This window comes from Magallana gigas, chromosome 6 (genome assembly GCF_963853765.1).
Source record: "Magallana gigas chromosome 6, xbMagGiga1.1, whole genome shotgun sequence".
Lineage (NCBI taxonomy): Eukaryota > Metazoa > Mollusca > Bivalvia > Ostreida > Ostreidae > Magallana > Magallana gigas.
Genome location: NC_088858.1, coordinates 46,932,092 through 46,955,862, shown reverse-complemented (window position 1 = coordinate 46,955,862; position 23,771 = coordinate 46,932,092). Strand labels below are relative to the sequence as shown.

Sequence of the window (23,771 nt, the reverse complement as noted above, 5' to 3'; positions counted from 1 at the left end):
TGTACGAGAGATAATGATGACAAAGCATTCACTTACACTGCAAGTCCACTACAGAGATTGTATGGAAGTAGGCCATGCACTGTAGGAACGGTGCCTTCAGCTCTATGGCCCTACGTATGGTTGAGGAGAGGAACATGTGGGGGTCCTTGGCCGAGTGCTTGAGACAGTCGGGGCAGGGGATGGTGAAGTCATACTTCACCCCCTGGTATGCCTCTAGGATCAGACTCTCGAACACCTCGTGGATGTGGAACAGGACAATCTCCGGATTTTTACCCTGAACGTTGACTACCATCTGGGTATCTCTGAAATCAAAGGGAAGCTTGTTGAGTAGGACTATACAGATAATGCAGCAAAATAGACCTTAAAATTTGTGTAACAAACACACTTATTGCCTCTGCTGGGTTTTGAACCCAGATCCTCACAAATGCAGCAGACTGAACATCTGTGCTTCTTTAAAATTTGCAATACAACCTGAAGTTATATCAAGACAACAACCCCCAACATATCCTAGAAATAATAACTGTAATGCTGAAATAATGTTAGCTCTACAAAATTACAGTCACCTCATATAAAAAATTTATAGTTTCTGTAGGACTTTAAAACAGAAGATGATATGTTTATGACTGAACTCACTTGGTTTGCTGCAGTAAAGCAATTTGTCCATCCTTCTTCAAGAATGATCCTTTTTTCCATATAATGTAATAGTCTGAGTATTCCTGAAGTCTCACCTGAAACAAGAAACAGGTTTTAAAAGATTCTACAGCATCTCACCATAATTCAAATACCATACAAACCAAATTGTACATCTTTTTTTTAGTTGGGGGGTGGGGGGTGGGGCTCTATACATTGTGTTCAGTATACCACACAACAAACACTATAAAACCCCACTATAGTGTAAAGTAATATACCACACTAAAGTGTAAATTAAATTCACTACAAATAGAGTAAAGTATACTACACTAACATGTAAAGTAAGTATAACATATACAGCCGCTAAGTTCTAAGTGTACCATACTGCAGTAAAAAATATATAAAACAATTAATACAAATAATGTAAAGTATACCTCACTACAGTAAAATGTATACTGCATTAAAGTCAGTGTAAAGTACACCACATTTTAGTGTTAGGTAAACCACAAAAAGTGTAAAGTAAACTATAATACAAATACTCGAAAGTATATCACACTACAGTTTAATTCATACAACACTAAAACACAGCAATAAATATTTGTGACATTAAGACTCTAGCAAACCTCACAAAAATTTCTTGCAGGCATATAAATTAAGTTGGTTTACAGAAAGTTTACAACTTTTGACAAATCAAAAAGTTCTTTCTCATCTTCAAAGCAAGCTATAAGGAGTTCCCCTGATTGATTCAGCTAATTACAATTCTCTCTGACAGAAAGTTTCCATCTTACCTGTCCCCTGTTGAAGAGTCCCGCTGGCAGATAGTCAAACATGTACACCATCTTTGTCTCAGTCACTCCATTCTTTTTATCTGGTTCTGGCCACTCAAACTGTTTAAACAGATCATAAATTATATTCAACCTTCTCAACCCTTAATCACACATGCACATGTATTCTAGTGAACATGGACTGCAGATGTTCATAAAAACATGAGAATATCTTAAATTTTGATATTTGTAATTACACTCTTTATTTGATAAATTTGCAAAGTTCTTACCTTCGGTTTACTCTCAGGAAGGAGACATGGAACTAGATTCACTCTTTCTTTAGAACCCTCTTCTTGAGGAATACAGAAAGTCAAGTCAAACTCTTCAGTCAACCGTAACAGCCATTGATGCAAGGATTCTGGGTAATCTTTCCAGACTTTCTTTGCATCCTCGTGTTTGAGTCTTCCATTCTAAAGTGAAAACAAAGATGTGTTAATAAACACTAAGCCTCAATAAGTGCCATGATTATGAACCTACACGTATGCCTCAATAACGGCAGTGTTTATAATGAACAAGCTTTAATAATGGCCATGGTTATGTAATATTTGCCTCAATATGGCCATGTTTATCAACCATTTGCTTTAATAATGGTGTCATGTTCATCATCAATTTGTCTCAATAATGGTAATGTTGAACAACACTAAGCCTAAAACATACATTGTAGGTAATCAAAGGTTAAAGACCTCACAGAGACCAGGCATTATCTTAACGAGACCACCATTATCATATTTACCGGTAACCAATTTTGAGTTTCTAAATATAAGCTTATTTCAGAGTTTCAGACTCAGACCTTGATCGGGCTCTCCTTGACGGACACGACACATGCCATGACATCCACAATCCACTGAGGGTTGACCACCACTTTGGAATGGAGGTACTCGTTACCGCTAAAGTGCTGCAGAGATCCCAGGTCATGTAGAAAGGCAACTGCCTCCGCAAACTGAAACGGTAGCATGATAAAATTATCTTAGTATATTATTCAATATTAAGGATCTTTCCTCATTCATATTAGGGACTTGGGGAAATCGAATGAAAAGTTAATCAAAACAAATTATCAGGTGATATACCAAAATGAAATTGGGAAAATAATACATTTTAAAATATTTGAATCATTCAGTCAATTTTTTAATTTTTTATTTTAAGTTTTGCATCTTTTTTTCTAACTATAAAACTACCTCTTTTGAAATGCATTAAATATGCATCTAGTCAACCTTTATAAACCATAATTTCTGATGGACCTGTATGAACCCTAGCTTTATTCTCTTATTAAACTGATATGTTTATTACTGGTCAAATACCACCCACATCTATCCTCGCATCTACCCACTGGCAGATAATGAACTAACCTCTTTCTCGTTCACGATGCCTGCCACACCAGCTCGCTTAAAAAGCTGACTATACTCTATGGTATCCATCTTTGTTTTTGTTTTAAGCCTGAAAAATACATGTATGATCTAGATTAGAATACATTCTCTAAAAAAAAATCAATATTTGATTAATGATCTTGAACAAGATATCTGTGAGCCAATGCTCACTAGTGATACCCCCACTCTGATGTGAATATGCAAAAAAAGCAAAGTTGACATTTAACAGAAAGCTGGCATCCGATTGGTACAGAAATATATCCCACAATATGGCATGCCTAAACAAATAGTGTGTTAAAATTTCAAGCATCTGCGATAAATAGTTGCTGAGAATTCTTTGATGGAAATTTGTTTGAAAATTTTGGCAAAAAATAAACAAAGTCGTCATTTAACAGGAAGTTGACGTCTGATTGGTACAAAAATATATCCCACGATATAGCATGCCTATACAAATACTGTGTAAACATTTCAAGCATCTGCGATAAATAGTTGCTGAGAATTCTTTGACGGAAATTTGTTTGAAAATTTTTGCTAAAAATAAACAAAGTCGTCATTTAACAGGAAGTTGACGTCTGATTGGTACAAAAATATATCCCACGATATGGCATGCCTATACAAATACTGTGTTAAAATTTCAAGCATCTGCGATAAACAGTTGCTGAGATAAATGCGACAGAAATTTTTGTTACGGACGGACAAACAGACGGACGGACAGACAGACAGACAGACACACAAGGGTAAAACAGTATACCCCCTCTCCTTCGGAGCGGGGGTATAATTAGTCATTTTACTTTAACTTGTTTTTAAAGTGTACAAAACCTTAATTTTATACATTATACATACAATGAGCATTATATAGGCAGCTTCATTTCTGCTTATGATCTTAGAGATCTCAATCTAAACATGATAGATAAGTTTTGATTGATAAGCAAAAAAATTTACAATCGAAATGAGGTACATATATGAAAAGTTAATGTATCTTGTTACTTCTTAATGATTTCCTCCAACTCCAGCCAGGCCATTGGAATAGACTCCCCCATGTATCCCTGGGTCAAGGTCAAAGTAATCAGGTTATTCTTCAGATCATCAAGACCCTTCAAAGATCACAGCATATTGCAACATACCAAAAGTCAAAGACTACAGTCATAGAAGGTAGGGCAAGCCAAAGCATCTATGGATATTAACAACCCAACAAATTTTTGTAGACAGTCATATTACCAAACCTACCAGCAATAAGCAATTCGTTTTTTGTTAAGGTCCAAAACTTTTTTTAAAAATCACATACATAAAGAAGATTGTAATGAATGACAATGACATGACAGGTTTTTATTGTTCTCATCTGGCAGTAAGTTTAAGATATTTATTGTTTCTTTAGAAATATTTTAGTATATAATTTAAAATGAAACCTTTTATTATTTTCAAGATGATCTCTTCCCCCCTAAATTTTTGAATTTTCTAATGTGCGCGCATCATATATCGTATTTCCTGTTTACCTTAGTTATTTAAAGTTTTTGTATTTAACAGCGGAATGACAACATATTACCATTATAATGAGATCAATTATTAAAATCACACTTTGATTGATGTAGGATTTATTTATGTAAAAGTAAACAAGTCAAAGCAGTGATCCATCCCAGCTCAGGTCGAAATGTCCCGTTATATATAGATCAAATACCTGTGCGGATCAAGGGGGGAGTGAACTTTGGGAAAACTGAAATTTATTAAATTCATATAAAACATTATTATTTTTCTTTTATTAATTTGCATTGGGACAACCCTGGCAACATAATAATCAATCAATCCCCTTCCTCCTTGAAAATTTTTCTTGATACATGGGTGATAAAATGATATTTTTTCTATTTAACAAATTGTTACCGACATCTGACATACATGTAGTTATAAGTTGATGAATATTTTTGAGGCACCAAATGAATTAACACCATCTTTGGATATTCATTCTATTAAGGAGCTAGAGTTAAATGCAAACATAGAATATACACTTAAAGAAAATTTGTATTACATCGATATATATCTGTAACATTTTTCATTTCTTTCAGAGTACAAGCATGCATGGACAACGAAAATGAATGTGGAGAACTTGAACTCAAAGTCCCAAACTAATCTCATTCAAAACAAAACTGAAAATAAGTGTTTTCATAGGAGAAAGGGCAACTGTTTTAGTGAGCAAGTGATTAAATGCACAGACGATTTAATGTATGTATTGAGCATGTTTCTGAACATTTCCTGGGAGGATCCAACATTTTATCTAGAATCATTTCTATATTGTGTAATTTAATGTTTTAAAATGGATATTAAATGCATTTGTTAAAACACCATTTCTTTTCATTTTTTCTCTAAGGTTTAAAATGGCTAGGAAATGGTTAATTTGCATATTAACTGCCCCGGAAAAAAGGTGTTTCAATGGGTTTTAAATGGTGTTTCAATGGTTTTAAATGAAAATGGTAAAATAAATGGTTAGAAATGCTATTGATTCTGTACAGCATTTCTGGTGTAAATCCAAGTAATGGGGGAAAAATGGTCAGAAAAAAAATGGAAGAAAAATGGATTTTAAATGGATTTCATTTTATTCAAGACTGATAAGGATTAAATAATAGATGAATTGTCTCTTTCTATTTCAATCTATAAAATATAGGGCCAATAGCACAGGCACTTGTTTCTGAGACAAAAATTTACCCTATAGTATAATAATAACACATTGTGTTCTGGCCAATAACATGGGTATCATTCATGGTATCATTTACTATTGTTTCAATAGGATATGGCTTATATAATTTAAAATTAGATGAGAAACTACATGTCTTCCTCTTTTCTATGCAAGGTAAACAGAATACATTTGTTCATGTACATAAATACAGATCTATCTCTCTCTCTCTCTCTCTCTCTCTCTCTCTCTCTCTCTCTCTCTCCATGTCTTTAATCTATAAATACACACCTGTCCAGTAAGAGAACTGACAAAGTAGAACCCTTCGATCTGACTGAATGATGCCTTAAGTTCCTCCATCGGTAGCTCAACCTTGGACACCTGTATAATAACAATTCATTCATAGGTTGAATAAATTTTTTTTTAAAAACAAAAATGCTTTCATCAATACCACATTCACTACAATTTACAATTTAATTAGACAGGATTGTTTGTGCTCAATATTATTTTTACCCAAGTTGTCAGAGATTTTGCTTTTAATTTGACCCAACCCAGTTGCTTTTAAAGACAGCATGTCTTGCAGTTTTCCAGAAGTCAATGCATAATAAAGAACGGGACAAAATTAAACAGGTGTGAGAAATAACACAATACTTTTAGACACTAGATTAATAATTTTTTTTAATGCATAGTAACATCTTGAATTTTAACCTAAAGCATCATAATGGAATCATTTAAATATTTTTTAAGTTGGTGAAGATATTATTTCAGTGATTTACTTGTACACTGCATGTATACAAAACAAAGGCTGTGCTTAAAATCTTAGGGATGAAAAACTGGGGGTGATATATACCCACAAAACTTATAACAATTTAACAACCTTCCACTGCAATCTTGAACTTGAAGCACTGTAACACTGAAAAAATTTACTATTCTATCGCCTTTGTTAGAAAAATTAAGCCCTAATCCGTATCTGACTTCTTTATACCAATACATGTATTAAGAACTGTTCACAAATATCTGGTTATGGACATGATCTCTATAATCACACAAATATTAATTCAATTAAGCACTGAATCTTTATTTTTTTAAAGATATAGTCTCATAACTGCAGCAGTGTGTGCATACAAATTGAGTAACACGCGTATACGTGTTATGAAAATTTGTATGCAGTTATGACACAGTTCACTATACCTTTCAAAACATAATGATTTAATTTTATTTACATTTTTTTTTATTTCTTGCATTCTCTGCAAATGTGATTTATACCTTAAAAAGCCTATTTTATCCTATGGGTAAGTTCATATATAAATAGAAGAGGCATTGTAACAGCCACGTGTGTACTTTGATTTTCGCTTGTGATGTTGCATTTTACAGTGTGCAATGTTTGTAACGTCATAATAAAACTCAACATTTTAAGCTTTCTCTACCCGTGAGTGTTACGGTGTCATACAGTAGTTTCCAGACACTTTACATGCAAAAAATATGTGGAATGTAAATTTTAATTGATAATGATTCTACCTGATCAATATGGGTTCCCACAATGAGAACTGGAGCTTTTGGAGCATGGACAGAAATTGAGCTGAGCCAGAATTTAAGTCCAGCATGCTCGTGACCGAGTCTAACATTCCAGACGAGGAAGTATACAGCTCTGTTGGACAGGAAAAACTGCAATATATGAAGTTACATGTGTGAGCTATATACAGTGAATCTGAGAGGGAAAACTGAAATATATGAAATTACATGTGTGAGCTATATACAGCCAAGTTTACAGGAAAAACTGCAATAATTATATTAAATCATATGAGTTATAAAGTAAATCTTTATAAAAAAAGAAGAAGATAATTATATAGAGCTTAGGACCACTATGAAGGGAAGTATACACATGACTTACATGGTGGGTGTTGTAGTACACGGTCTGTCCAGCGAAATCCCAGATACTGTAGGAAATCTCCTCTCCATCCCTGGAGGTTTTCCAGGTACAAATGTCAATACCTGGAACAATGAAATACATGTACATGCATATGGACTATGGACTTGACAAGCTTAAATGAAAATGGACATTAATTAAGTTAACTTCTAAAACAATTCAGTTATCCATAAATCATATTAACTATTACTCAAGAATTTCCATGTCCTTTTAACAGTATGACAGTAAATAAAGTCTGGTATGTCATTATTTATTTTATATTCTACATATCACACACAAGATAAATATTACTCTACTGCTTAATTACAAAGTTACCCTGAATCTCAAAAGAGAGTCAGGGCGTAGTTTATCTACTCATATTAATATTAATATTGTTTTGTAAAACTTTATTTTGTTAAAAATTAAAATATCAAATGTTTTCATTTTTACCACTATATAGTTTAACCACATAAGTACATTCATGATTATTGATACCTACCATCTGTGATGCTTTCATGCCCAGTAAGGCTGGATTTGAGATCATCAGATTGAAGAGCTCTTGCCAAGCTTCAAGACACAATGATAGAACAATAATGTAACATTCATAAAATGTATCCTACTGCTATATAAATCTGATTACTGGATCAACAAAAACTCCAAATGATCTAAAATATTCAAGATCTACATGTACATCTAGAGCTTTTTTTACGTGCATATATCATATCATTACAAGTTTAAACAAAAAATCAGGCATTTGATATTGTATGCATTTATGATAGCTATTCCAGGAGACCCACCTTGTTTTCCCTGCTTCACCTAGGCCGACTAGCATTAATTTGGTTCTCTTACACTCCACAGAACCAGACAACAGACGCCTCAGATAACCGTAGCTTGCCGTGAAGCCCTGGCTACGAATCTCCTTGGGCGGAGTTTTCAAAATTGGGCATTCTGCCATCTCTAAAGCTTAATTAGAAATAAAAAAAAAAATTCCAATGTCTCATATCATTATTTATATAAATTTAGAATATTTAGTATTTTATGTTTCTATAAATGTTCAAGAATGAAGATATCTTTACTGTAAACATGTATGATATTTGGCATGGGTTTAAATAAGTGTATTTCAGAATGTACCTATTTATTCATATAAATGAACATATACATATGTAAGCCTGTCATTGGGCAATGTACTTGATTTTGCATAAACTACTTTCGGTTGAAAACACTGAATAGATACACAGCTAAATGAATAATGTTTTTAGTATCTCACAAGCACAGCTATAAATGAAAGATTTGAGCAAGAAACAAAAAACATAACCAGAGCAGACTATTCATCCTGGTACCACTTACACATCAGCGGCAGACTGCCGGCCTCAGCAGCAATGTTGAGGAGGTGGGGGTTGTAGCTGACCACCAGGTGCTGGAGGCTGGAGAGGAGGGAGATGCTTTCAGGGATGTGAACCAGCCCATGGTAGGACAGGTTCAGGTAACGGAGGTTCAGCAGCTGCAGGATCTGCATTGGGAATCCACTCTCTGTATTCTCATCTGAGTATCAAAGAAATAATCAAAGTACTGATATTACCGGAAGTTGTTTTTTCAAAACTAAGAGGATTTAGATGGAAATCCACCGTTTCATGTACAAATGGCATATATCTGGCCATTTCTGCTTCAAAGTCAGTATCTCAAAAGTCTTAAAAATATATTATTTAGAATAAAATATCAATTAAACTTCAACAGCAGTTCATTTCTAATTGTAGGGTTGAAAACAAGAGGCACAGGGGCCACATCGCTCACCTGAGCAACAATTGCCTTAATTCTGATCAAATTAGCATTACAGTATCAAAATATCCTGACAACTGAGTACAGTAGATCTTGCTAAAAAAAATTGAAAATCTGCCAATTTTATCCACCTCTTATTTTTTGGTAAATACCAAGCCCCTTTTGTTGTTGTAACTGTAAGAAGATTTTTCTCTATTCCTATATACCCCCCCCCCCCTCCCATTTCGTGGCCCCACTTTTCTCTAGGGAATCATGGTTTCATCAAACATAAATCTGCATAACCTGTGCTTTCACACAAAGTACTGAGTTTTGGACCGAAAACTTTCCCAGAATATTTTTAAAGATTTTCTGCATATATTCCTATGTAAAACTTGATCCCCCAATTGTGGCCCCACCCTACCTCCGGGGACCATGATTTGAACAAACTTGAATCTACACTATCTGAGGATGCTTCTACTCAAATTTGAGCTTTCCTGGCCTAATAGTTTTTGAGAAGAAGATTTTTAAAAATTTTGTGCTTTGTGCCAAATTTGGTTGAAATCTGCCCAGTGGTTCTTGAGAAGAAGATAAAAATGTGAAAAGTTTACAAAGACGACAACGACAACGACAGACAACGGACAAATTGTGATCAGAAAAGCTCACTTGAGCCTTTGACTCAGGTGAGCTAAAAAGCTTCAAAGAGACTTGAATTTCTCTACTGATTCTTTTCTTTGATTATTTATAATCACAAGTATAAAATTCATTAAGTTCAGTTCCTGATTCAGTTATATGTCAAAAGTATTGGATACAACTTATCATATGGAGAATTTATAATGCTATCAAATAAAAACTTACCAGGTAATTCCTTTCCTTTGTAACCAAATCTGGGGAAAATGTTGTAAATCGTAGCATTGAGCCTGCCAATTTCATTCTGGTCTAGAATTCCATTGCCATCTTCATCAAAGGCTTTAAATAACTCCTCTTTGTCCTAGGAGAAAAAGCACTATTTGAATTCTTATTACACAAAGTCATAAAGTACTGTATTCTAGAAAAATGTTAATAAAATAATTAAATCATAATTATTTCTGCTCCTAGTTCAGATTTAGGTGCAGGAGATCCACATGCAGTAACAAAGTAAAAAAGGATTAATGTTAAAGGACCAGACATAAAACAATATTTTAAGACCTCATTGTTAAAGCTATGGGACCAGATAAACATAAAGCTATATTTGGAGACCTCAAAAAGTCATGTGACATTAAGCTGTATTTTGATACCTCATTGTTTATGGACATAATTAAGTTTTATATTTACGTACCTCATTGTGAGCGTCCAGCCATCTCCTGAGACCGTGCACCTCAAGGAGCTCAGTGAAGCGGTCCCTGGACATGATGTAGGAGGGAGAGCTCACAAACCAGATGACACCACGTAACGACAGATCTGTCAGTCGCCACAGCAAGCTGAAGTTTTCAGGAAGAGTTGTGAAGCAATTCCCATTGGCATAGAGGGTCTCCAAATTGTCCAAGAATCCTGATGAACAAAAAGGATTTTATTATGTATGTTGTATATTGGATTATTGAAATTACCCCTTTGCAATACTTTGATTTTATTGGAAGAGTTATCTGTTCATTGCGGGTTATCTTTCTTTGTGGAAATCAAAACAGAAAGTACAATTCAGACGAACAGTGTTGGTGGATTATGACATTATTTCAGTGAGAGGGTGTTTTTTTTATACTGTTAACAGTGTTATACACATGTTAAATATCTGCTATATTTCTGATAAATTCTTTTCATGTTGCACACCAGGTTTTTTTTACCAGTGTTTTATTAGGGCATGTAAAGGAGAATGAATAAAATGAAAACTTGCTTGTGCAACTCCTCAAGTTTTTAACTCACCATTTCCAAATAAAAGATGTCAATGTCAAAAACATTGTCTAGGATAGGAATTGTGTGTTTCATTATTATCTCCAAGAATCATATGCCAAATAGTCAGCTTGAACATTATCTAAGAAATGAGGACAGTTACCGGCACAATTATTGGCAAATGTCTTTTTCTGGTCAGCAAAATTACAAAGGGTGAACAAAAAAATACTACAGACTGTTTCATAAATTTTCCTACCTATTTCCTCTGGTAGTTCTGTCATAAACATGTCATTCATGTACAACTGCTCGAGACTTGTGCACAGTGGAACCACAACCGGGAGCTCGTTCATCAGATTACGGGAGATATTCAACACCTGCAGGTTCGCACACTGAGCCAGTTCCATGGGGAGATCAGCCAAGTTGTTGTCCTGGATACGCAGAATCTCCATCTGGCCGCACTGCCCAATGGTCCCGGGAATGGACTCCAGAATGTTTTCCGATAGGTCCACAATCTTCAGCTGTTTCAGGGATGAGAACAGGGCATCTGGAAGACTGGTCAGATTATTTTTGGTCAGGACCAAGTTCTGGATAAACATATTGTAAGCTGAAAGAACAAGGTTAAAAATTAACATCATGGTAAATTATAAGGTATATATATGAAGTAAAGTATACATAAAGGGCATGGTATACCTTGAAGGATGCTACTACACCTGTCCTACATAGCAAGAATCATTTTGTGTATATTAATTGAATATTGCAGCCAAATACATTCTTTCCCATTGCCATTTTCCCTTCCTGATTGACTTCCAGCCAATAGTAATTAATAACACCAAATGTATGTTTACATATTTATAAACAACCATAAAATCATACAATACATAAATGTTGGATTGAAATGGCCGCAAATTTTGCAGGAGTCAAGGGAGACAACTAGGATACCTTAACAAAATGGGCAAGCTAGTGGCCTCGCTTATGCGAGTGCCATGACACCCCATGCCTGACACGCATGGTGGCTAGGCATACAAGCTGCACAGCTTTTGCACCCTGCCTCTGGCTTGCTACCTGGTTTAACTATTTAACACCACCAGCTTGTAGCCTCTCCTCCTCTTTATAGAGGTAGAGGGGGTCTGAGCACTGAAATGCTGCAGACCCCAAGCAGTTTAGGAACACATTATACACATTTGCTCAATGGCATTTAACTTCCATTTTAAAACATCGCCATGAGACCCTCTCATGCTTTATGCAGATGGGCAGAGACAACCAGGTTAAGCTAGTGCCCTTGATGACCTTTAATATTTCCCTGACTCCTCCCCCCTAAAGTTGCGACAAATTAAATACCCCAGCAATCATGTGTATTTACTGATTTCAGAAGCCTCCATATTGTCGATTAATTATACATGAAGGGCATGGTATACCTTGAAGGATGCTACGTAGTACACCTGTCCTACATAGCAAGAATCATTTTGTGCATACTTGTTTACAATTTTGTGTGAATCATTATACATCTTCTGCAATATTTTTTGAAATCTTGAATGTTTTGTGCTAAGGAATTTTTACCATGAAATATTTCTTTTCACTTTTTTGTAAACTTCTTAAAATATTTCTTCTCACTTACAAATGTACAATAAAATTCCACTTTTAGAAAAATTAAAGATGAAATAAAAACAGAAACACAAGAGGCATTTATATGTTAAAAAAAAACCAACTTACTTTCAAAGCCACTCATGGATATTTTGGAGATGCCCCTGGTTCTGACGTATGCATTATTGTGGCCAGGACAGAGCAATAAATGGTGCTTGCTGTTGTAGAAACTGGGTACGAAATCAAACCCCGTCTGATCTATTTTCTTCACAACCATTCGATGAACTGACTTCAAATTCTTCATATGATTTTTCTTGCCCATGACGTAAAAATTCACAGAGAAATCCAGACCTCGGATGATATTCATGTACACAGTGCTAAAGTTCAGTAATGAGTAAACACAATTCTGGACCTATAAAACCATAAAATGAATTAGTCATATACTCACCTATAAGTTTTGTTCACCTATAAGTTGGTTGCTTTTTTCAGCTTTGTTTTTAAAATTTTGCTGTTGACCCGCTTGTTAGTCAGGTCACAGTTTTAAGGCAATCATTCCATGGATTTCTCAATAAAATTTCCAAATTTTCTCACACATAACTTATTTTCTTTTAAAATAGTGTTTCATTCATTTTTGTTTATAAATTTGAACGATATATTGTGATATATTCTTGTTTTACCTAAAAGAAATATTTGGGAGAAGTTGTTAATCATGACTGAGTCAAAGATGGCCTTGAAATTTTTAAGGTATTGTTTAATTAAAATACTCCATCTTTTTTTAATGCCTTTAGCTGCCTTTGCCCATATAGGATTGCAGTTTTGTTTAAAAATAAATAAGTTCTAAATAAAATTTATATATACATATGTACATTGTAATTTAATTCAGAATGTGCAGAAATATTACCAGGGAATTTTTGAAAAAGAGAATTCAGAGTAATTGCTCAGAGTAAAATATAATTGTAATTTACAATGCCTCTTTTTTATTATTATAAGTACCATTTTAGCGTCAATGTCATCTTCATTGGCCAAAGCTGGAAACAACAACTTGCAGTCAGAAAGACTCAGCTGAAAGGAAAAAAACATTCACTAAAAAATCATGCAACAATTAATTCACTTTCATATCACAAAATTCTGTATAATGTAATTCCTGTAAAAAATCAATAGTAAACTAATGAGCCTATTTTTAATTCATATGATTTGTTTTAAACTTTTGATTCAGGATAAGCAATGCGCTAATCCAAAATGACGAACACAGCAATATTTTATATCAAAGCTGATTTTTCTTGTAAAAAGAAAAAATGAATAAACAAGAGGCCCAGGGGCCACATCGCTCACCTGAGCAACAATTGCCTTAATTCTGACCAAATTAGCATTACAGTATCAAAATATCCTGACAACTGAGTACAGTAGATCTTGCTAAAAAAAAAATTGAAAATCTGCCAATTTTTATCCACCTCTTATTTTTTGGTAAATACCAAGCCCCTTTTGTTGTTGTACCTCTAATATTTTTTTCTATTCCTATATACCCCCCCCCCCCTTCGTGGCCCCACTATTCTCTAGGGAATCATGGTTTCATCAAACTTAAATCTACCTTTAATCTCATAACCTGTGCTTTCACACTAAGTACTGAGTTTTGGACCAAAAACTTTCCCAGAATATTTTTAAAGATTTTCTCTATATATTCCTATGAAAAAAGTCAAACCGCCATCACGGTCCCGCCCTACCACTAGTGATTTTGCAAACTTGAATTTACACTACCCGAGGATGCCTCTACACAAGTTAAAGCTTTTCTGGCCAAATAGTCTTTAAAAAGAAGATTTTGAAAGAATTTCTCTATATATTACTAAGTAAAATTTCATCCCCCATTGTGGCCTCACCCTACCCCTGGACTATTATTTAAACAAACTTGAATCTATATGATCTAGGGATGCCTCCACTCAAATTTGGGCTTTCCTGGCCTAATACTTTTGAGAAGAAGACTTTTAAAGATTTTCTCTATATATAAAAAGGTATCCCCCATTGTGGCCCCGCCCTACCCCCAGGGACCATGATTTGAACAAACTTGAATCTACATTATCTGAGGATGGTTACATGCCAATTTGAGATTTCTTGGCGAAATAGTTATTAAAAGAAATTTTTTAAAAGATTTTCTCTATATACTCTTATGTAAAAATTGATCCCCCAATTGTGGCCCCACCCTACCCCCGGGGACCATGATTTGAAGAAACGTGAATCTACACTACCTGAGGATGCTTCCATTTTAATTTGAGCTTATCTGGCCTAATAGATTTTGAGAATAAGATTTTTAAAGATTTTCTCTATATATATTCCTATGTAAAACCTGATCCCCCAATTGTGGCCCCACCCTACCCCGGGGGTTCATGATTTGAACAGACTTAAATCTACACTACCTGAGGATGCTTCCATTTTAATTTGAGCTTATCTGGCCAAATAGTTTTTGAGAAGAGGATTTTTAAAGATTTTCTCTATATATTCCTATTTAAAACATGATCTCCCTATTGTGGCCCCACCCTACCCCCGGGGACCATGACTTAAACAAACTTGAATCTACACTACCTGCGGATTCTTCCACTCAAAGTTGAGCTTTCCTGGCCTGATAGTTTTTGAGAAGAAGATTTTTAAATATTTTCTCTATATATTCCTATGTAAAACTTGATCCCCCAATTGTGGCCCCATCCTACCCCCAGGGACCATGATTTGAACAAACTTAAATCTAAATTTCCTGAGCATGCTTCCAATTTAATTTGAGCTTTTCTGGCCTAATAGTTTTTGAGAAGAAGATTCTTAAAGACTTTCTCTATATATTCCTATGTAAAACTTGATCCCCCTATTGTGGCCCCACCCTACCCCCGGGGACCATGATTTGAACAATTTTGAATCTACACTACCTGAGGATGCTTCCATTTAAATTTGAGCTTTCCTGGCCTAATAGTTTTTGAGAAGAAGATTTTTAAAGATTTTCTCCATATATTCCTATATACAACTTGATCCCCCAATTGTGGCCCCACCCTACCCCCGGGAACCATGATTTAAACAAACGTGAATCTACACTACCTGAGGATGCTCCCATTTTAATTTGAGCTTATCTGGCCAAATAGTTTTTGAGAAGAGGATTTTTAAAGATTTTCTCTATATATTCCTATTTAAAACATGATCTCCCTATTGTGGCCCCACCCTACCCCCGGGGACCATGACTTAAACAAACTTGAATCTACACTACCTGCGGATTCTTCCACTCAAAGTTGAGCTTTCCTGGCCTGATAGTTTTTGAGAAGAAGATTTTTAAATATTTTCTCTATATATTCCTATGTAAAACTTGATCCCCCAATTGTGGCCCCATCCTACCCCCAGGGACCATGATTTGAACAAACTTAAATCTAAATTTCCTGAGCATGCTTCCAATTTAATTTGAGCTTTTCTGGCCTAATAGTTTTTGAGAAGAAGATTCTTAAAGACTTTCTCTATATATTCCTATGTAAAACTTGATCCCCCTATTGTGGCCCCACCCTACCCCCGGGGACCATGATTTGAACAATTTTGAATCTACACTACCTGAGGATGCTTCCATTTAAATTTGAGCTTTCCTGGCCTAATAGTTTTTGAGAAGAAGATTTTTAAAGATTTTCTCCATATATTCCTATATACAACTTGATCCCCCAATTGTGGCCCCACCCTACCCCCGGGAACCATGATTTAAACAAACGTGAATCTACACTACCTGAGGATGCTCCCATTTTAATTTGAGCTTTTCTGGCCTGATAGTTTTTGAGAAGAAGATTTTTAAAGATTTTCTCTATATGTTCCTATGTAAAACTTGATCCCCCTCTTGTGGCCCCTCCCTACCCCCGGGGACCATGATTTGAACAAACGTGAATCTACACTACCTGAGGATGCCTCCACACAAGTTTAAGCTTTTCCGGCTGAATAGTTTTTGAGAAGAAGATTTTTGAAAAATACCAACACATTTTTAATAATTCTCAATTATCTTCCCTTTAAAAAGGGCGTGGCACTTCATTTGAACAAACTTGAATCCCCTTCACCTAGTGGTGCTTTGTGCCAAATTTGGTTGAAATCTGTCCAGTGGTTCTTGAGAAGAAGATGAAAATGTGAAAAGTTAACGACGACAACGACGACAACGACAGACAACGGACAAATTGTGATCAGAAAAGCTCACTTGAGCCTTTGGCTCAGGTGAGCTAAAAAATAGGATGGAATGCTTATTTTCATGATGGGATTTTTTAGGCTACAATGTTGTGTAAACTTTAACTGTAAAAACTCATTTCCTTTAATTGTCACTACAATTGTTTCTTATATCACAGAAAACAAAAATGTTGGTAAAGGTATGTGTCCCAGCTTAAAGGACTACCGTACTATGGGGCTTGAATACCAGGGTTGCGTTCAAGATCGTAGCTGCTAGGTAGGGCTACGTAGTTGAACGAAAAGCTAGCCTAGCCGCTACGTAGATATTCGTAGCCTAAATATTTTATGCTATGCATCTAATTCAAGATGGCCACCTTAGTTACCACTTTATAACAAACATGAAATCTATTTAGTTAGTGATATTTTGTTTATCCCTTAAATTATATTAAATTTTAACGTATATTTGCGCTTGAAATTAACAAATTTTGTTAATGTAATTAGTCTTTAGTTGAATATTTCCAACTTATAATCTGAGACCTAGCGGCTTTCCTAGCGGTCCGTTCAATAGACCTAGATATCTACGACCTAGCCGCTAGGCTAACTGCTACGATCTTGAACGCAGCCCAGATCTTCTATTTCTCACCTTGACCCTCGAACTTAGCAGGACACACTGCACCACCCAGTTAAAGACAATTTTAAGGATAAAATCTTCTTCTAATTCGAATCCTGGGGCATTCATCAAATGCCACTCCCATCTGTCATCTTCACCACTGTTTAAACGAGTATTCTCCACTACAATAGGAGAGAGAGATGTACCGGTAAGTCTGTGACAAGATTCCTCGCAAACTTTCAACCATGGATAGAGAGAGAGAATGAGAAAGAGAGAAAATGAGAGAGATTGACAAAGAAGGGAGATAAATAGGTGAGAGATGAAGAGATGGGGAGTAGAGAGAACATCTACTTACATCTGTAAGAGCATAGAGGATGGTATTTTACACTGTCTGTCTTCAGAGAGGGCCACATAGGAAAGAGAACCATTTCCCTTGTTACCAACTTTGGCAAAACCATCAAAAAAGTTCCTGATAAGTAAATAAACAACAGAAATTCAACATTCTAGTAAACAATTAATTCAAATAGCAACTAATCAATAGTACATGTTGAAAGCTAGAAAGATAAAAAAAATAATTTGTTTAAATAGCTTGGTGTTATAATTATCATACACCTTTCTATTCTATAGTTATAGTCAATGAGAAGGAGGTTTTTGGGTGACCTCAGAAGCTTTTAATTGTACAATGTAACATAGAATTTAAAAAAAAGTTGTTTTTTTTATAGACTATGAAATGCACACTTGAAATATTATGGCCCTTTAATGAAAATTATATTGTATGAACCTTGAAGGTTTGAAAGCAAATTCCTTTGATTTAATTTGTCCTCAAAAACATCTGCCATCTGAGCAATGTTTGCTTCCACACCTGAAATTAAATTTATCTCCTGTTAAACATAATTTCATTTTTACTCTAACAAAGCGATTTTTAAAAGTCCCAAGTGGGTAATCTAAATGGTAATTTTATTAAACATGTAGTAATAACCCAATGGTCTTGAACAGAAACTTCAAAATAGCCATCAATTCAATTTAGTTCAGACATTTACTATTAAACAAGAATTGCCATTATAACAAGTCATATTTTATTCATGAATGGAAGGTTTAGAACTAATCTGCAACAATCAATTTAAGTGAGCAATTTTTTATTTTGAGAGGCCGGTATGTTTTATATCCATGTAAGACAAATATCTGCAAGTAGAGACTGATAATAAAATGTCCATTTATTATTAGCAGGCATATATAATTCTTTGTTTACATGGAATACCAACCATCTGATGTACATCAAGATTCCAAAAATATTTCAACTTGTCACACAAAAGAGGCATATACTGTAGATTCCTAATCATATGCTAGGAATAGCTATATACATGTATAGGAATCAATTTCTGCATAAAATCACGAGAGGCAATTAACCCTTGTGGATTTTAGAGTCTCGCTTTTATTTTTCAGACAGTTTTGAACTATAGAAAATTATAACTAAAAAATAGTGATCTCAATTTTATATTCTTGCGATTTGATACAAAACAGCAGAATCAGGGTATCAAGTACTCACATGAAATAAGGAATTTACAGTATAGGCACAGTCATGTATTTGTAATTCTAGAAATATGCACTCACATGTTGGAATTTCCATGCAACACTTTGGGATAAACATGTCTCCTCGCTTATTTGAGAATTTTTTCTTCAAATGTTCCTCCTATAAAGTACATGCTTAATAACATATCAATATACATGCTGTCAATAAATACCTATTGTAAAAGTGGTTATTTAAGCGTGGCAGAAATTTACACTAGTTACGCTTGAAGCTGAAAACCACGTAAAATACCCCCGCGCATATTGTAAAATATTAAACAATCTAGGGTGGTTAATCACATATCCGCGTATTGTTTGACCTTCATACTTAAGCACCAGTTAAATAACCACTTTTTCCGTAATATATGTACCTACAACAGGGATATATTCGTCCTCGCTTTATTATCGCCCCTTTCCCCCACATTGTCAGAGGGCTAATTAAATTCTTGGCAGATTCAAAACAAATTTTGAATATATCAATTCCAATATCTGGGCAAATTCAATCAAGAGTGAAACCATTTGCAAGTGTAGAAGATAAAAAAAAAATCAAGGGCAAAAATAACCCTGTATACAGTCCATAGCAAACATCAGAAGCTCATGGCTATTCCTGCTCCACTTCATTTTTTTTTAAGAGTAAGTGAAGCAAGACAAACAATAACTTTCTGATGATGATATTAGTAGAAGTTTACAATGAAACATAAAGGAAATAATTATAACTTGTAAAAAGTGATTCATTACAATAAATACACGAGTAAAGCTACAAAAAAATGGGAATTCATACATCAGGATTAAATCAGCTACATTACAATTGCTTGAGTAGGGAATGAAGTTTGATCATTTCATACATATGTTAAATGCATGAATCAATTAATATCACTATAAACCAGATCACAAACCAAGAAACGATGCAATATATGATATGAATAACTTGCAGAGGTACTGTAATAATAATTGTCACTTACATTGTCTTTGTCATTGAACTGTACATCAACTTTCAGGTGAATCTTTCCATTATGTGTTCCATTCAAGTGATGGAATTTTGAATCCTTTTGAAAATATATAATGATATAAAGTTAAAATCATTACGTTTGAAAATATAATCTGAATATCACATGCAGGTCTATGTTTTACAAAAGAACTTACGACTTACGATCAAATTAATGAATGCTTATTAATCACAAACTAATCAATATTTTAATTTAATGGCTGTAAAATAGAATTAGAGAAATCAAAATAGTTGTACATAAATGGTTTTATATAAATTTCGTTCATAAAAGAGTATTTTATGAAACTTAAAATATGTACATCTTTGTCGTAAGTTCTTTTGTAAAACGCAGCCCAGGTTTACATTTTAAAATGTACTCGATCAAGATCAAACTTTTCTCTTAATGTTTCACTTGGGGGTCACTCTGAGGTCTGTGACCTAGCTGGTATTGAATGTTATAGATCTGGTAGAGCGGAGTTTTTTTTTGTAAGCTAATTTTAATGAGAATGGAGATCAAACAACACCTTACCAGCTGGTTTGATAAGTCTATGAGCTGTGTCACAGGTAACATGACGACTCCCAACAGAATGCTCTCCACGTGGTCATACTCGTAGGCTTCCTGTAAAGACCCCAAAAAACACAGTTCAAGGCAATCAATCCAACAACATTCTAGGTTCTTTAACCCTTTTACTCTTCAATTTGCTGATAATGATTATCTAAAGGAATCTGTCAATCATAAAGCCATATGCCGAGTTTAACACAACCTGATGGTATCTATAAAATTTGATTTGACCATGATGATCTTATTATTTTCCGCAAACTCTGTTTGCTCATGCTCATGCACATTATTTTCTCTCATCAACTCATGAAAACTTCATGATCAAAATATTTATTTACTGTATATTTCTCGTTATGAATGAAAGATTATATGCATGTATAGCAGATAATAAGGATTTCAGCTGACATTACGGTACTGTAGATTCCTATTTAAAAGCAAGGTATTATTATCCTTGTTAAAATCGTGAGAAGTACATCTCACGAATTCTAGAATCTTGCTTTTATTTTTTGGCCTCATTATAAAAATTGGGTGTTGTGTTAGTGAGCTTATATTCTTGCAATTTGATGCAATACGATTGAATTGCAGAATTAAGCACTTGGCAATGCGTAAAAAATAAGAAATTCACAGTATTCATGTACATGTACATGTACATTACCAATACTATATTTAAAGATATAAACTTTAATGTAAGATAACAATATCAAACACTAAAAACAACATACAATCTCCAAGACACTCTCTGGATCATTTATTTGGATTTCAACTTTTTCATCAAATCTAGGTTTGGAACTTTTGGCGATTTTGGTCTTAAATACAACTTCACTATCCAGCTTTACTTGGCAGAATGGTTTCAGGTCATCTGAAATTTCACAAATTCAAGATGCATTTAATTTCCATTTCCCGACATAAAAATACTGTAGCAAGTACATGTATAGATTCTTTAAAACTGCTTTTTAGTGTAAATTTGGACTTGAACCATGTACGCCTACCGTCTTTTACTCCAGACAAAAGGTCATTTCTCATTTCCTCATCATACAAGGAAGCTCCATTAATGATGTGCAAAGAGACTGTGGCACTTCCTATAAAACAGAAATGAAACATTTTAGAAAGAAGAGGCCCATTGGCCACATAGCTCACCTAAACAACAGTTCCTTGTATCATTTTATATTAGTTTTTTAAACATCCTACCAATATATTTCTATGTTTAACTTTAAATATCTCTTGGAACCCCAGTACTAGTCCAAGGGTCAGCATTTTAACAATTTAGAATCAACATCATCTTAGGATGCTCCCATTGTAATTTCACAAATTGTAGCATTGTAGTTCTTTAAAAGAAGATTTTTAAACAATATCCTTATATATTTCTATGTTAAACTTTGAACCTCTCTTGGGGCCTCCGTAATAGTCCGACTGTCACAATTTGAACAATTTAGAATCTACATCATTTAAGGAGGCTTGCATAGTAACCTAACAAATGGTAGAAAGGGAGATTTTTTAAAAATTTCAATGTAACCAGTTATATATTTTGTTTATTAAATTACAGCGCTAGCGTATTTGATTGGTATACAAGTTTAGAGTGAGTGATTATGTATGAGAGTTTAATATCTGTAACATGGAAAATGACAAGACTGGACAATAGGGTCACATGACTAACTCTGCACGCACCCTTCCCCGCCAAAATATTATACCGGACTGACACTCTCCGCCTAGCCCTTGAACGGCTCTGTATAGCAATATACTTAAGCATTAGAATTGTTTGTCCCAGTAAGACTTAATGTAATAAATTATAATTAAATATGTATGTATAAATAATAAGTCATTCTAAATTATAATATTACTGTTTCATTTCGTTTTTCTAATGTGTATGTTTGTCTGTGTCTAATTGTCTTGTCATTTGTTTTTATTCTGTGTTATTCATTCAATTACCAAATTTCAGGTATATTCTGTATTAATAAATATTTAACAACGACCCAAGCTTGGCTTATTTCAACCACTGGCTACATCAATGTTGAATTTTGAACCCCTTTTGGGGCTTCAGTATTGATCCAAGGTCTGGATTTTAACAATTTAAAGTCTACATTATTTGAGAATGCTTGCATAGTAATCTCTCAAATTGTAGCAAGGTAGTTCTGTAGAAGATTATTAAACATTTTCCCTATATATTTCGAAATTAAAATTTGAACCCCTCAGAGGCCCCAGAATTGGTCTGGGGGTCAAGACTTTTAATAATTTATCTACATTATTTAGGAATGCTTGCATAATAATCTCACAAATTATAGTATTGTAGTTCTTGAAAAGATTTTTAAACATTTTCCCTATATATTTCTATGTTAAAATTTGAGCCCCTCATGGGGCCCCAGTATAGGTCTTAAGGTCACGACTTTAAATAAATTTATAATCTACATTATTTGAGGATGCTTGCTAAATATTCTCACGAATTGGAGCATTATCGTTCTTGAGAAGAAGATTTTTAAACATTTTCCCTATATATTTCTATGTTAAACTTTGAACCCCTCTTAGGGCCCCAGTATTAGTCCAGCAGTCACAATTTAGAATCTTTGGTGTAAATATTGGCATTTCTGGTGCAGTGGTTCTTTAGAAGAAGATTTTTTAGGACATGCACCCTATTTTCACAGTTTCACATTTATAAACTCCCTTTTAAAAAGAGATTTGCCTTTTATTCTAACAATTTAGAATCCCCTTCCAATAAGAATGCTTTGTACCAAATTTGGTTAAATTTGGCAAAGCTGTTCTGGAGAAGAAGTAAAAATGTGAAAAGATTACAGACAGATGGACGGGTGGAGAGATGGACAGACACAGACAGACAGATGACAGACAACAAGTGATCAGTAAAGCTGTGCTCAACTCCAATATATGAATAAAATACTTCTTTTATAAATATTGTATTGAGGTATTCCTACATCACATACAGATATATGATTAATAATCGAATATAGGGGTCGAGGGTTGACAATTGACACTTTTAATAACATAATACAGTAAAACACGTTTATAGCAAACAAGCTTATACTGAATTGACACTTACAGCGAAGTGATTTTCATTCCCAGAGACTTTATTACATGTTGTAAACTTGTAAGATATATCGAATTACCCTTATAACAAAATAAAATTGCCCATCCCTGGCACTTCGTTACAAGCGTGTTTTACTGTATACTGTCAACCAGGGGACAGGTCAACAGGTGACAATTTCCATAATATACTCTATTTATATTACCTAATCAAAGGGATTTTGTTGTTTTATTACAAATTAAATATTTTCGTCTATTTTGTATGAGTATTCAGATTTGAA

At 34.3% G+C, this 23,771-nt stretch overlaps 1 protein-coding gene across 2 annotated transcripts in view; it reads right to left on the bottom strand.

The window, feature by feature from the left end:
- Positions 1-23,771, bottom strand: part of LOC105344416 (uncharacterized) — a 57,468-nt gene that overhangs the window by 15,878 nt on the left and 17,819 nt on the right. For both annotated transcript variants that reach the window (XM_066088998.1, XM_066088997.1), the window contains exons 26-51: positions 21,450-21,539; positions 21,183-21,319; positions 20,431-20,520; positions 19,879-19,962; positions 18,962-19,040; positions 18,132-18,212; positions 17,706-17,819; positions 17,384-17,532; positions 13,576-13,644; positions 12,712-12,994; positions 11,258-11,605; positions 10,457-10,668; positions 9,997-10,129; positions 8,734-8,928; positions 8,184-8,349; positions 7,886-7,953; positions 7,372-7,472; positions 6,999-7,145; positions 5,772-5,861; positions 3,806-3,912; positions 2,801-2,888; positions 2,245-2,394; positions 1,685-1,864; positions 1,419-1,517; positions 634-728; positions 37-302 (exon numbers count right to left, since the gene is read on the bottom strand). In XM_066088998.1, coding sequence (XP_065945070.1) covers positions 37-302; positions 634-728; positions 1,419-1,517; positions 1,685-1,864; positions 2,245-2,394; positions 2,801-2,888; positions 3,806-3,912; positions 5,772-5,861; positions 6,999-7,145; positions 7,372-7,472; positions 7,886-7,953; positions 8,184-8,349; positions 8,734-8,928; positions 9,997-10,129; positions 10,457-10,668; positions 11,258-11,605; positions 12,712-12,994; positions 13,576-13,644; positions 17,384-17,532; positions 17,706-17,819; positions 18,132-18,212; positions 18,962-19,040; positions 19,879-19,962; positions 20,431-20,520; positions 21,183-21,319; positions 21,450-21,539 — 3,621 coding nt within the window. The remainder of the gene's footprint in view (positions 1-36; positions 303-633; positions 729-1,418; positions 1,518-1,684; positions 1,865-2,244; positions 2,395-2,800; positions 2,889-3,805; positions 3,913-5,771; positions 5,862-6,998; positions 7,146-7,371; positions 7,473-7,885; positions 7,954-8,183; positions 8,350-8,733; positions 8,929-9,996; positions 10,130-10,456; positions 10,669-11,257; positions 11,606-12,711; positions 12,995-13,575; positions 13,645-17,383; positions 17,533-17,705; positions 17,820-18,131; positions 18,213-18,961; positions 19,041-19,878; positions 19,963-20,430; positions 20,521-21,182; positions 21,320-21,449; positions 21,540-23,771) is intronic.